At 29.4% G+C, this 15,501-nt stretch overlaps 1 protein-coding gene across 1 annotated transcript in view; it reads right to left on the bottom strand.

Moving 5' to 3' along the window:
• byn (T-domain transcriptional activator brachyenteron) overlaps nt 1–14,935 on the bottom strand; it is a 62,264-nt gene extending 47,329 nt beyond the window's left edge. Inside the window, 1 exon segment of the mRNA XM_075376417.1 lies at nt 14,881–14,935. Coding sequence (XP_075232532.1) covers nt 14,881–14,935 — 55 coding nt within the window.
• Between the last annotated feature and the right edge of the window lie 566 nt (nt 14,936–15,501).

The raw sequence follows: 15,501 nt of genomic DNA, 5'->3' as shown, positions 1-15,501 counted from the left end.
TTACGTATTTTACTGTATTCGTTTTCTTATCTTTATCAATTTTTTAAAAATATATATATGTATTTTTTTTTGTAATCTACACATATTTTTAAAAAAACTCAGGATTTATATATAAATATATATCTAAGTTTAAAAAATAATAAAATTTACAATACTTTTTTTAAAAGAATTCTACGACTTTTTTTTTATCCCAAACTAAGGATTTGTACACTTTTTTTTACTGATTTTTCACATCACCAAAAAAAATTTGTATTTTGTTTATATTAAATAAGTACTTTTCTGACAAATGTATATAATGTAATAATGTACTGTTTCTAAATAGAATTAGATTTTTTAAACTTTTCTTTGTTTAATTCAACTTATCTTGCACCATCTTGTTCGAAATTAAATTCTCTAGAAGTTTTGTTTAAAAGTTTTAATTGTATTTATTACCATTTAACAAAGTTATTGTACGTCAAAGATAAAAAAACAAGGTTTTTTACCCCAATTTATTGATCCTTACCCCATATTTCTCTAAAACTACTGCAGATGTGATTGTGGGACCCATTTTCTTCTATTTTTTCAGGTCAAAAACTATAAGAAATCACTATTTTTTTTCTCTTAATTAATGTCCCAAAAATTTTATACGACCTTATTTCACCGGGATAGAAAAGATCCGAGAGAAATCTTTTACTAGCCGCAACTCGCAAACAAAGAATTTTAGGACGTATGTTTATATGAACTTTTTTCATTATTTTCACGAGTAGAATAGGTTATGAAAGTCCTGGGAGAATTTCATGATGCATTCTGTATTTGATACTTATCGGAACCATTTACCATTAAAACAGAACTTTAAAAAAGCGAGACGGTTTATCTCCATTAATGCGCAACTCTACTTTGGAGTATATGATAAGAGAATGATCTGAAAAAACTCCCAAGAGCATAAAGATCGGAACCAAAATGAATCCAATAAACTACAATTGGCTAGGATTCGCGGACGACTTAGCGGTAATAGTTAACAATACCCAAGAAGCAGAAACCCTGATAACGGACTACAAAAAATAACACAAAGAATAGGACTTGTAATCTCATTTGAAAAAACAGAAATATTGGTAATAAACCACGTAACAGTAAACAACAGAAAAATAAAAATAGCAAAACAATTTAAATACGTAGGAGAAATTATAACTTATAATTAAAAACGAAAAACTCACCTGGCAAGAAAGAATCAATAAAAAGATAAAAGTCCAAAAATTAGCATTATCCATATTATAACAAAAAATGCCTATCCATCAATACGAAATTAAAACATTACAAAAAGTTCAGCTAGAAGTAACCTACCGTAACGAAACTCTCTTTAAGGTCATTCACAGGAACAGAATCGACAAGATCATAAAAGTGGGTAGAAGAATACCAAGAACGTGTATAAACAAGAAACATCAAAGAGAAGGACAGTGGTGGATAGTGCCAAATAAAGTGGTTTACAGGGAGCTACAACCCACCACAGATAATATACATAAAAAGAGGATTTCTTTCATTGGGCATCTCATGAGGACACCAGAAATCAAATTAATAAGAAGAATTGTAGAGGAGCTTTTGAATCGGAAGCGAACACTAGGATGGATCAAGGAAATAAAGAGAGAATATGGAAGAACTGGGAATAACTAGAAAAAGTAGATAAAATAAAATATATTGGCGTCTGGATAAACCCTCATCTTAAATGGGACGCGCCCATTTACAATATGTACAAAAGAATAAAATGCTTAATCCTTAAATTCCACCGAATTAGTAAACCAAAAATAACAGTATCGCTAGACTTGTATATTTTGTGTACGGCCAATCAGTATTGCAGTACGGTATACATTCATGGGATGGGGCCAGAAATCGTGCACTTTAATAAAGCGTTCAAAAATACTTAATAAAAGCAGCCTTAAGTAGGCCCAGATTTTACCATACAGATGACCTACTCCGGGAATTTAATGTATTAATGAAACAACTGTACGTCAAAAGCATTATTTTATATATTAACAGAAATACAAATCTTTTTAATCCCAATTATTCATCATATAATCTGAGGCCATCTAGCGTCACCTCTATAATACCCTAAAATGACCTTTCAGTCTGTAGAAGACATTTCATGTATATTTCTGCAAACTAATAAATCTTATTCCTGATAAATTTATGTGTAGCAGGATGAATAAAAACTCCTTAAAGAAATAGACGAGTGGATAATGACAAATAATGTGTATGAATCACTATTCTAAATATGGTTTTGCCATCCTCTCTAAATGATACAAAATTAGTTAATTTTCTAATCCACCTTTCTACCGTTTTGGTTTTTATATAAAATCGTATAACGGAGCTAATACTAAATAATGAAGACAGACTTATTAAGGGTAAATTTATAATTGTAATTATAGTCATAATATTAATACTAAGATTATTTAGCATTATTTTGTATCGTTTCAAAATAATATTAATAATATGACAAATATAACAATATCCATTTTACTCCAATCGGTAAGCATAAAAGTGTAGTAAAACAATATAAATATTATTTACATCGCCTTCATATTCTTGTATCTTTTTGATATTACTAAATCTAAAATGTTGAATTTTAATGAGTGATTGCGGGTATTCATTTTTTATAGTATTGTTATGTTTAATGTTTACTTCCTTGTACAAAGTAAAGCAAGTATTATGATCGCGAAAAATTTCGGTTTTCAGATTTCAACGGAAATATCCGTTTTGACCATCCCTGAATCCCTGAATTTTGATTAGTTTCGGCGTGACGTCTGTACGTACGTATATATCTCGCATATCTCAAAAACTATTAGCCGTAGAATGTTAATTTTGGAATTTCGGATTTAGAACTGTTGTAACATTTAGTTGTACACCTTCCTTTTTTATTGCATTCTACTGGACCAGAAGCGTCCAAAAAAGCCTTTGGAGTTTGGACTTTTTGTTAACTGCAGTAATAATCCCGGTTAGGCATGACATTTTCACACGCTACTTGTCATTCATCTCATCCTCTGAAGCAATACCTAACGGTGGTACCGGCGGTTAAATAATCGGGAAAAATAATAAGCCCTCATTGAGAGCTTTTCATCGATATATCATAAGTTGTACTTATTTTCATCGGTTCCAGATTTATAGACAAATATAATTTATTCCTCTTTATATTTATCATCTTCTCTTAATGTTTTTATTCTTCGTTTTTTTGCAACATTTTTTTTTTGGTTTGGAACATTTTCTTCCTTTTATTTTTTCTTTGGTTTTAACACTTTCTGATCTAGTAATAAAGGGACTTTATCCTAAAATTTCACGTTAGATTGTCGAATTAATAATTGTATAAATATTTGATGTTAATAAAAAGCTTATATTTCAGCAGTTGTGTAACTGTCCAGTTTATTAAAGATCGGAGCAACGTATCTCACTTTCAAATGAAATAAATTTAAATGAAGTGCAGCAAAAATGTGTATATGTAATTTAATAGGCGTACAAGGAAGTCATGTAGTGACCATATGAAATTTAAAAAAAATTTTTCGTTGTTTTCTAAGATAAATTATTTTAATTATAATTGATCTCAATCTTTAACAATTAAGTTTTTGTTTGTAAGAATTTTTATTTATTTATGTAAGAACTGTTTTTTACTACTATTTATTTTAAAAATAGTTTTTAATTTTTACATTCCATTTTTATAAATATTATATAAAGTAGCTCATACCTGCGCGCAGGTTATCTTTTACAGATACTATGTTTCCTAACTGTGTATTGTAATCTTTTTTATACTAGGGAAATAAAGGAATAATAATGCGCCTATTTCCTGTATAAATGGGAAAATTTACTCACCGACTCCCCTTTGTGAGTATGGTGAAAATCAAACTGTTAAACACATCACAGAAGTTTGCCCTAGGACAGCTTAAGAAGGGACTCCTGAAGATTTCCTGATGGGTACTCCAAAATCAGTAGCTTATATTAATTTGTTAAATTTTTGTTTAAAATTTTTGACTGTAATTGGTATCGCGCTTTGCTGCTATACGCTAAATAAATAAAGGAATAATCTAATCTAACTCTGGAAGATTTACAAAACATGACAGAAAACATCAAGAAACTACAGGACAAGAAAATAACATTTAGGACAAAAATAGACAAACGACACACAATTAAAAGGTTATTTGCCGACGAGGAAAGAAGGGAAGATCAGAACGAATGAAGAGGTACTGATAAATTCGAAAGAACTAAACAGTGCGCTTATGGAAGAAGATGGCCGGACACAGATTGAATCAAAGCGGTTCAATGAGGCCGTAAAAATTAAATTAAAATAATAACAATATGATACTTGTTACTCTTCAAAATATTTGTTATTTTAAGGAGTGAGACGATTGGTTATGTTCAAGGCGCTTAAAATTTATAAATTGTTGGTAGATATTCAATTATAATTTATCATCGATTTCAAAAGAAAAAAAATTACATTTAGTCGGGTTTTGAAGTCGGATTTATTACTTAAAAGAATTTATAATAATTAATAATTTTTTTTTATTTACCTCATAATTATCTATAGTAGCATATTTTTATGTTAAAAAAGCTTTTTTTTCTTTGTGTTTGTAAAAAATTCCACAGTAAAAAATACGTAAACATAATTCCCATAAAATGGATGTATACATATCCTAAATTACATGCATATAATGTATTTTAAAATTGATAATAAAACTACGGTATGATATGTGTAATTTAACATAAAAGCTTCGTGTTGATGTTTAATTGCTTTATTATACCGTCTCTCTGTATAACCCTACTATATCTTTTCTAACAACACAGTAAGCCGCACCATATCAATAAAGAAATAATTTTATAAGAAGTAACTATTATAAAAAGAAAAAAAAAACTAAAATTAACTTTGTATTTAAAGTTATAAAACAAGAATGAAATTGGTCGGCATTTTTTTTATTTATACACCTGCAATTTTATTTATCATTATCATGTATTAATTTTTGTTGTATTCCGTTTTATTTTAATTAATTTTAAACATACGATCGTTTCACTTGATTAATTATAAGATTTCTAATTTAGAAAATATTAATAAACATTTTATGAAGTATTGTAAAGGTATGATATTACGGGAATTACTTTCATTAGAGAGATATAGAAATATAATTTTCATTTCACAACTATTAAAGTATATAAAAAATGAAAAGTTTTGCTATTGCTTCAAATATGACATATGTATTTTATATTATGTATTTTCAGATTAAGAAGACAATGAAACCCTTCAGGATCTGGAAAAAGTTGTGTATCTTTTCCAGGAAAAAGTCAGGATCCGGAAAATTAAAAAAAAGGTATATGTGTGTATATATTTTGGTATCTATTTTGCTTAATTTCTCAAAAACAGGTTGATGTGGAAACTAGATATTTGATGAAATGATTTCTATTTAGGAATTTTGATTCTGTTATTCTCCCTTCCCTTCATCTCTGCCATACAGTTGTGCTGTTAGCTAGATAGCAAATGGTATATTAAATAAAGAAAAATATGATAATCTAGTAAATTTGGTATTTCAAGTTTTTTTTGTATATCTTGACACGCCCTCTCAAACAAAAAAAATCTGATTTGGACACCTTATGACTTCCTTGAACGCCTATTAAATTACGTATACACATTTTTTTTTTACAATCAAAGGTTAACAATTATTAATAAATCAATATATTTCAATTAAAAAAAGGAAATGAAGTCGGATTCAAACCGATGTGCGATCCCTTGTAAGATCCAAATATTTCATTAATAAAAATTTTATTTGGTTTTAATTATGGAACCAATGAAAATAAGTACTTCTTATGATGTATTGTTGAAAAGCTCTCAATGAGAGCTGATTACTGCAGTTAAGAAAACGTCCAAAATCCAAAAATTTGGATTTTGGACTTTTTTGTACACTTTTGGTCCAGTCCAATCAAAAGGGAAGGTGCAAAAATAGATGTTACAACAATTCGAAATCCAAAATTTCAACGTTTTACGGTTAATCGTTTTTGAGTTATGCAAGACACGTACATACGTACAGACATCACGCCGAAACTAGTCAAAATGGATATTTCCGTTGAAATCTGAAAACCGAAATTTTTCGCGATTACAATACTTCTTTTACTTCGTACAAGGAAGTAATAGAAGGAAAAAACATTTCAGTGAAAAAAAGTTGTTTTAAAATAAATACGTTATAATGTTAATGGAAGAGATTCCAGTCAATTTTTATTTTTCATCTTGGAATAAAATTTTGTGGATTTTTTAGACATACTTAATGGTTTTATTATTTCATTAATTTTTAGTAAAATCTTGAGTGCAACTCTGAAGGAATCTTCTATGAAAGGTGCTTTTAAACCAGAATTTAATGTTTGATTTAGACGAAATTTGAGGAATTTGTGATTATTTGAATAAATTTAGAACTGTAAAGCTTAAATTAATTTTAATTTATATTTGTTTTTTAGTACAACATTTATTAAAATGTTTTAAAGCTTATTATATATTTTTTATTTTTGTTTAACCTCCGGGTCCACCGTTAGGATGCTTCAGAGGGTGAGATGAATGAGTTGTAGCGTGTGTGAGAATGCCATGTCTGACCGGGATACGAACACGGGACTTCCGGATGAAAGACCGAGACGCTACCATTCGCGCCACGGAAGCCGGCCAAATATATTAAAACAAATCACCAAAACGATACAATTTTAGTAAACTGTCAATCGTGATTTTGGCAGATATTTCTCTGTAGTAATTTTTGTTAATAAAGCGTAACATATACATACATTTGAGCGTGCGCACAGATCTACAATCACACCTTTGTATGACAAAACTGTAAAAAGGAAAAATGTAAAATGTTATCTCAGAATATCTTCCTTTTGTCACGTGCTAAATAAATAGTATTCTATAGATGCATAAATGAAAAACATTTTAGTTCAGGTTAATATTTATTATACATTTTAGTCCTATCGTCGGTTTTGACTTTAAAAAAACTCACCCTTATAAAGAAAGGGATGTATATCTTACATTTACCTTATTTTATTTTGTTTACTTTTTAAAAAAAAAGTGCTAATGAGTTAGTCTCCCATTCATAAATTGGTATATTAAAAACCCAGCTTAGATATGTACAAATATAAATATAATAAAATACATACGTTTCTTCAAACTTTACTTCTTCCTTCACTAATGCATATTGCATTCCTTATAAAAAAATCTTATAATTTTTTTTCGTTTTAATTTAGTATTTTATTTTAAATTGTGATTTTTGACTACGATTGTGTAATTAGATTTAAATGTATCAAAATTTATTTTTTGTGGTTTTTTAACTTAAATGGACAACTATTCTTTGGAATCTTTATGAGTTTCCCTCCCCCAAATTACATTCTTAAATAATTGTAACTATTTGAATGAAATCTATCTTAAAATATTTATTATAAAGTTCTAACATACTATTTTATAGAAAATATATTTTCTAGAATTATAAATATACATAAGTTTTATATATAAACATATTTATAATTCTCTGGTTAAAATTTGGGAATCCGAAAAACTTCCAGAACATTGGACGACAGCTATTATATATCCTTTACAAAAAAAAAGGCGACAAGACAAATCCGGACAATTATCGTGGAATTTCGTTATTTGATTGTAGGTATAAAATTTTATCTAGAATTATTTACAATAGAAAGCGAGCTAGGCGATTACCAAGGTGGTTTTCGGCCTTGGCGCAGTTGTTCAGATTAAATTATTACTTTGAAATTACTTATAGATATTTATAATAGAAAGCAAAAACAGATGATTATTTCTTTTATTGATTTCAAAAAGCGTTCGATTGCATACATAGGACTTCGATGTTAAAAATTCTGAGAAATCTCGGATCGGATCCTAAATCGGTAAATATGATCGGTTTAACATTGACAAATACAAAATCTAAAGTGAAGTTTCGTGGCGAATTTTCCGAACCTTTTTACATAAAATCCGGACTGAGACAAGGCCACGGGATTTTCACCTTTATTACTTAATTGAGCACTAGAATTTCTGATGCGCGAATGGTTTAAAATTAATCCAAAAAATATTCACATAGGATACAAAAGAGATAACTTAAATTTAAATCGCCTAGGATTTGCCGACGACCTAGCTTTATTAGCTAATAGTATTGCAGAAGCCAGAATGCAAATAACAAGTATAGAAGAACTTGCGAATAAAATTGGACTTAAAATTTCTTACGAAAAGACTAAAATGATGGCTATAGATCCTTTAGTTATTAATTCTGTGAATATTAATGGAGACAAAGTAGAACTTGTAGAAAAACTTAAATATCTTGGAGAGATCATTATTTGTAATTGTAGAGAAAACAAAATTAGACCAAAAGACTTATTATTTAAAACGCTACAAGTAACCAAAAATACTTACAACAAAAAATCGCTCTAGATTAACACTAAAATTAGACGTTACAAAACTGTGGTTAAACCGATAATTACTTACGCGAGCGAGACTTTATTTAGATTAAATCAGAAAAATAGGACTGACCTTTGCTTAAAGTTGAACGCAGGATTCTTAGAACCTGCATAAACAAAAAATATAAACACGAAAATCAGTACAGATTATTGCCTAATAAATTTCTGTACGAAAACTTTGAATCCTTAATTGATACTATGAAAAAGAAGCGAATTTCTTTCTGCGCATACTTGTTGAGATTACCGCAGGATAGGATTACTAAGAGAATTATCGATCGATTTTGGTCTTCAAAAAACTCCACCATTACAAATCAAAGAAATTAAAGAAGACATGCAAGAATTAAAATTTGACTTACGAAGATTTACTTAATAAATCCGAAAAATTAAAATTTGTTATTAAAGATCCGAATACCAACTTTAAAGTAAGAACTTTTAATTATACAAAAAGGGTTTATTCAGAAGAGGATCGTAAAGTAAGATCATTAAGAATGACTAAATATTGGGAGAAAGTGAAAGCTAAGAACTTAAAGGCCAAAAGATCGGAAAAAAAGACGAATTATTCTGACTAAAGTGGTCCTTTGCAGCCTTAGAAATAAAAAAAAAAAAAAAAACATATTTATATATTTTTAGAAATTATAAACCATATTTTACTCTTGTAGAATTCAGTTTGCAGACATCTTTTGAAAAAAAACTTTAATTCCAGTAGTTTGCATATTTTTTTATTGGGTTTTATTATTTTCATTTTTTGGGGTTCAATTAATTAATCTGGATCAGAAGGTTTATTACTAGATAAGACAGACCGTTTTATTATTATTAAGCTTATAAACAAATTTGACAGTATAATATCATAATAAAGTAATAAATATTTAGAACTTAGTGTTAATTACAACTTATATAATTAGAATTATTTTAGGTAATATTTTCTGAACCGGCCTCTGTGACGCGAATGGTAAAGTCTCAGCCTTTCATCTGGAAGTCCCGGGTTTGAATCCCGGTCAGGCATTGCGTTTTCACACGCTAAAAATTTGCCATGTCATCTCACCCATTGAAGCAATATCTAACCGTAGTCCCGGAGTCTAAAAATAAGAAGAGGTAATATTTTTTGTAATTTTAATTAGAGAAAAACCTTTTTCTGTTAATGAAGAATTTTTATTTATATTTTTATCCTTTATTTCAACGTACGTTGGTGTTCCGATTAACCTGAAAGCGTTATAAAAAAACTTATTACGATTAAAGCGAAGAAAATCTGTACATGTTGTAGTTACTAAGACTGTATTACAAGAAAGTATATCAGCGTTAAGTGGAACAATACTGGTATTGTTAGATTTACGCACCACCTTTCTTGAATCAATTTCTTAGTAATTATTTGAAAGGTTGGTTTAGCAATAGATTATTTCTTAACGACTGAAGTGTTAACAAATAAAAAGAAATTTAATCATCGTTTTAAGATGTTAAAATAGTTAAATAGGAATTGTGGGAATGATGCCTTATATGCTAATTTTTACCGATTTTCGAAGAAAAGTTCGGTATTACTTTCGGTCGTACGGTGGGTGAGAGGGGTGTGAAAATGAATTTCTTTTATGTTTTAAGGTACGAGAAATAAGGAAATACCATTCACCTAAGATGAGGTTTCCTTACGTATTTATTTATTCATAGACCTGTGTATAAATTTTTTTTACGGCTCGAAATATCCCAAAACTACTTGATCAATTTTATTGAGCTTTAGTGTGCGTGTGTGTGTAGTAGTGTATTTTTCATACACTTAGGCAGTGACTTATAGAGGTGAGCGAGTTGAAACTTTTTTTTAAATTTGTTTTTATTGTAGTGCTTTTTTGACGTCTGACAATTTTTTAGGATAAAAGGTTTTTTTTGTAAAATTTTACATTAGAATAAGTTCATACTTTTTCAAAAGGAAACAAAGTAAGATAACGAAAAGTCAGTCGTCTTGTGCAGAACTGCACAAGAGTTTTTTCTGTTTGTCCATAGATTGAGGATGTACGGAAAAAATTAAGTATTAATATGTTCGTAGAAGAATGAATGCGGCTTCAGACAGTATTCAATTGTAAGGAAATATTACAAATTAATTATAATATCAAATACTTAGCTGGCTTGGCATTTCTCCCGCCACTACCTCACTCGGTCGCCCTAAAGCACAAGACCGAATGTCTATGCCACAAACGACAATTGAGCCTCGAACAGTTTAGCGACCGGTATCCTAACACAGCTCCTAAAGCTTTACCTAACTGGGTGAGCGGACTAAGCGTGGTACATACACCTTCGACTTACGTGTCCCAACCGCTCACTTGTCATATATTTACTAAAACGGGTAGGCGCACCCCGTCAACTACTAAAAATATATATGATATCCATAATAAAATTTATTTCGTCTAGGCAGCAATTCGCTGCCGCGCCTAGGTCGCTGAATGCCAGCAAGTATCTGTCCACCATTTTATAGCGCTTGGAGCTACAATAATTGGCTGGTGGTCAGTCATATTCAGGGTTAGCTTTCCACGGAAATGCGGTAAGAGTCTTTCCCTTAAGTAAACTACGGATGCCGGTTGAACAAAGCAACCGCATCTAGGAACTCCCACACCGTCCGACAATGCGGCTCTCGCCACATTGACTCGTCGCTTTTTGGTGGCCAGCTATAATATCAAGTGTTCAAGAAATCAAGTGCTGAAATGGTAGTGCATTATTTGCGGACAGATAGTTTAAGAAATATTAATACGGTGCAAACGCAAACATTACGCCCGGTTACGGAAAAACTACTACGAGGTATTCCATTTTAATTCAACAAATGATGAATGCATCACTATGTGTAATTTTGATGATAAAAAAAATAATTTTTTATATTTTAAAAAAACTTTTTTTTTTGAGTACTAGACTATTTTCTAACTCGCCAACAGGTAAAATCAGCCATTTTCGTCAATTTTTCCATGAGCGGTAGCGTTCTTTTTTTTTTTTACCGAGCTCATAAACTTTACCGCCTACGAAGATCACTTCCGTAACTATATAATCGGAGCAGAAAAGCTGATAAAAGCAAAAGCAATGACATCAAACATTCACTCTTCAATACCCCAGATTAATCATAAAGATCACCGCCCTCATATAGTAATTCCGTAACTATCTAATAAGAACAGGAAAGTATACCAATGGCAACACTCATTCATTTTCTGATAACGCAGATTACTCTTAACATTCACCGCCCTCTGCCCATACGGGGATACGGCATAGGTGGGGTCCGGCCCAGGGGAGTAGAGAAAAAAAAACAAAAAGGTATCATTTCTTCAGCTCAAAAAACAAAAATTTTTTGTAATATAAATAAAACTATTTTAAAAAAAATGATAATGATATCAAAAAAGATAAGACGCTACATTTCTATTATCAAAATCTGTTATTAATTTAGAATTTTGTTTAACAAAAAATACATGTTAAATATATGTAATAGACAATAAATATACATTAATAGATAATAAAAAATGTTTAAGCGTTCCATGTAATAAGCAAAAAATTGAAAAAATGTTTACAAAACTCTTACCGGCTCGATTTCATTTATTAACCGACAAATAATCAGAAGAATTGTATTATTTCTGTAAATGTGATATGTATTGCATATAAATGAAATCGGGCAGGTAAGTGTTTTGTAACAAATTTATCTATTTTTTGTTTATTATATGGAACGCTTAAACATTGTTTATTTTCTATTATTCTATATCTATTGTGTATTACGTAACATGTATTTTTTTTAACAAAATTCTAAATTAATAACAGCTTTTTATAATAGAAATTTAGTGTCTTACCTTTTTTGATATCAACATCATTTTGTTAAAAAAATTATATTACAAAAATTTTTGTTTTTTGAGCGGAAGGAATGATATCTGCGAGACTCTTACCGTACGGTTTACACTTTCATTGTAATTTTTTTTTATATAAATACATATATATAGATTAACTTGTAACTAAAAGAAAAACAAGAAAAAAAAATAAAACAAAAAATGCTAAAGAAGAAGGGATTTTTATTGCTGGAGCGGCAGGTAGGTATGTATTACATGTACTATATTATATGTATCCGATTTTATTATTTTATGATATCCCTTGAGTGCCGACAAACTAAACAATTCACCAGCTTCTTCCCCCGTATAATAATCTTACATCGTAAAAACTACCCTTTCTGATTTGTTTATTCAGATTTTTCTGTCGTAATATATCAGTTGAATATTATTCTTTTAAATTATAATTTGAAAATATTATTCTTTATCAGCTATTACCTATTGAGAAATTATAAAATATTAAAAACAAAAATATTCGTAAAATATTTTATCTCGTTTTAACGATTCAAGAAAGAACTACATGGTTATTAAAATCAATTAATTGATTGAACTCAAATTTTCTGGTGAAGTAAGTTAAACACATGTGGTTAATAACATTTACTTTCTATAAATAAAGACAACTAATATTTATTTTCTAATAAAAATAATTGTTTTTATAATTTTATTAGTAGTCTGTTAAAAAAAACCTAATTTTCCATTTTAGCGTAATTTTTTTTCGGAATGATCTATTATTTAGTTTTGATAGATAAAAATATAGATACCCACCGGATTGGTGTAGTGGTGAATGTGCCTTCCCAAATCAGCTGATTTGGAAGTCGAGAGTTGCAGCGTTCAAGTCCTAGTAAAGTCACTTATTTTTACACGGATTTGAATACTAGATCGTTGATACCGGTGTTCTTTGGTGGTTGGGATTCAATTAATCACACATCTCTCAGGAGTGGTTGAGACTGTACAAGGCTACACTTCAAGAAGATTTCAACAGAAATATTCATTTGACCATTCCTGAATCCATTTTGACTAGTTCGGCGTGACTTCTGTATGTACGTATGTATCTCGCATAACTCAAAAACGATTAGCCGTAGGATGTTTAAATTTTAATTTTTTTTTAATATCTAGTTGTACATTTCCCCTTTTGATTTCAATCCACTGGACCAAAAATGTCCAAAAGAGCCAAAAATCCGAAAATAATTGGGATTATGGACTTTTTTTTAACTGGAGTAATAAGCCCCCATTGAGAGCTTTTCAACGGTATATATAGGTGGTATTTATTTTCATTTGTCCCAGAGTTATAGCCAAATAAAAGTAAAATTAATGAAATACTTGGATCTTACAAGGAAAGACACATCGGTTCGAATCAGACTTCATTTCCTTTTTTTTTTAATTTAAATATATTGATTTATTAATAATTATTAATCTCTAATTGAAAAAATTACAATAATTCAATAAATAAAAAAAAATAATAAATGTGTATATGTAATTTAATAGGCGTACAAGGAAGTCATGTGGTGTCCAGAACAAATTTTTTGTTTGATGTCAATAAATTTTGATAAATGGGTAATAAACACGTAAAAGTTTGTAACAAAATTTATAGAAAATTTGATTATTAGTAAAATGGTATGAACAAAGTCAATAGAAATTAAACATAAACATAAGAATTTCGAAGTTTATTAAGAAAAATACACATCAAAATGTGGCAGATCTATATAAATAAAAAAGTAAATGTTTGTTTGTTCAAAATATTAAATCTCCGAAAGTTCTTTACCGATTGCTTTGAAATTTTGACACAACGTTGCATTCGAATACGCGCGTGTTTTTATATACCTACTATTTATATACCAAGGATGTCACACCTGTGACAAAACATGTTTTTTTTTTAAAAAAACAGCGCTATCTGTTGGACGTAAAAACAACACACGTTATACAAAATATTTTACGATTCCATTTCAATGTTTCCGATATGTGTGTCCGCCATAGACTAAAAAACTACTGGACCGATTTACGCGTGGAGAAAAAAGGAGAAAGGGGTAAATCGAAAAAAGTAAAGAAGGTAAAAAGGTAAGAAGGGGAAAACTGAAAAAAGAAAAAAGGGGAAATGGAAAGGGGAAAGGAGAAAAAAGGAAAGAAAAAGGGAAACAAGGAAAGAGAAATGGGATGGAAAGGGAAAAGGGGGAATGGAAAGGAAATATTGTAAAAATTAAAATGAGAAAAAGGAAAATGGGGAAAGGGAAAAGGTTAAATTTTGGATAATTTCGTAATGTTCATTTTATGTTTTATCAAACTTTCAATTGTGTTCATTTAATCTATATATGTATAATTAAATCTAACAATAGAGAAGCATTGCCGGGTCTGCTAGTTTTAAATTAGTATGAACAAAACAAAATTTTCTATATTACAAAATAGAAGAATTAAATATGAAAAAATAAATAAAGCAATAAAAAAATTATTAGATATCTTTAAATCTAAGTAAAAATTTATTTTAAAAAAGTTTGTTACATTCTATTTGAATCAACTCTGCATATATACTCGTAGATATATCTACAAACAGAATTTAGCGTTTTTTTATCATGAAATATTAAATACAAAAATTCTTGTTGTTATTGTGAATACTCACCTTTTTTAATCATGTTTGTTGTACTTTGCAATTTATCTTGTAGATCGGTAGACATTACAGGTTACTTATAAAAACGTTAGGGAGTAAACTCCTGGTACCGATGTTCGATCCTGATCTATTTGTAACACTTTTGAAATGTTTTGTATCTGAAAATTAATTTGTTCGAAATTGCTTGGTTAAGTGCGATACCCTTTGATTTACTGATTTCTATAAAATGTTATGCTGTAAGGACAAATCCGATGATCGAAAATGTTATAAGAGAAATGATTTCAAACTTTAGAGTGGAAGAATATCTTTGTTTCATCAGTTGTCGAATTGGGTGTGACACAATTTTTTTGTTAAAACTACATTTAAATAATTATTTTCGCTTTTTTAAGAGATGATTGATAAAATTAGTTACGGATTAAAGCAAGAAAAACGATCAGTATTATCTTTAAAAAAAAAGATTGAGCCCATAATATAATAAAGTCCAGACTTCTATATTTCAAGTACATTTTTTAGCTTTTAACGGGACCACCGTTAGGTATTGCCTCATAGGATGAGATAGAATGGCAATTTTTTAGTGTGTGAAAATGACATTTCTGATCCGGGATTCGATCCCGGGACTTCGGGATGAAAGGC

This window comes from Lycorma delicatula, chromosome 10 (genome assembly GCF_047948215.1).
Source record: "Lycorma delicatula isolate Av1 chromosome 10, ASM4794821v1, whole genome shotgun sequence".
In the NCBI taxonomy this organism is placed as follows: domain Eukaryota; kingdom Metazoa; phylum Arthropoda; class Insecta; order Hemiptera; family Fulgoridae; genus Lycorma; species Lycorma delicatula.
This window is presented reverse-complemented; position numbering and strand designations above follow the sequence as displayed.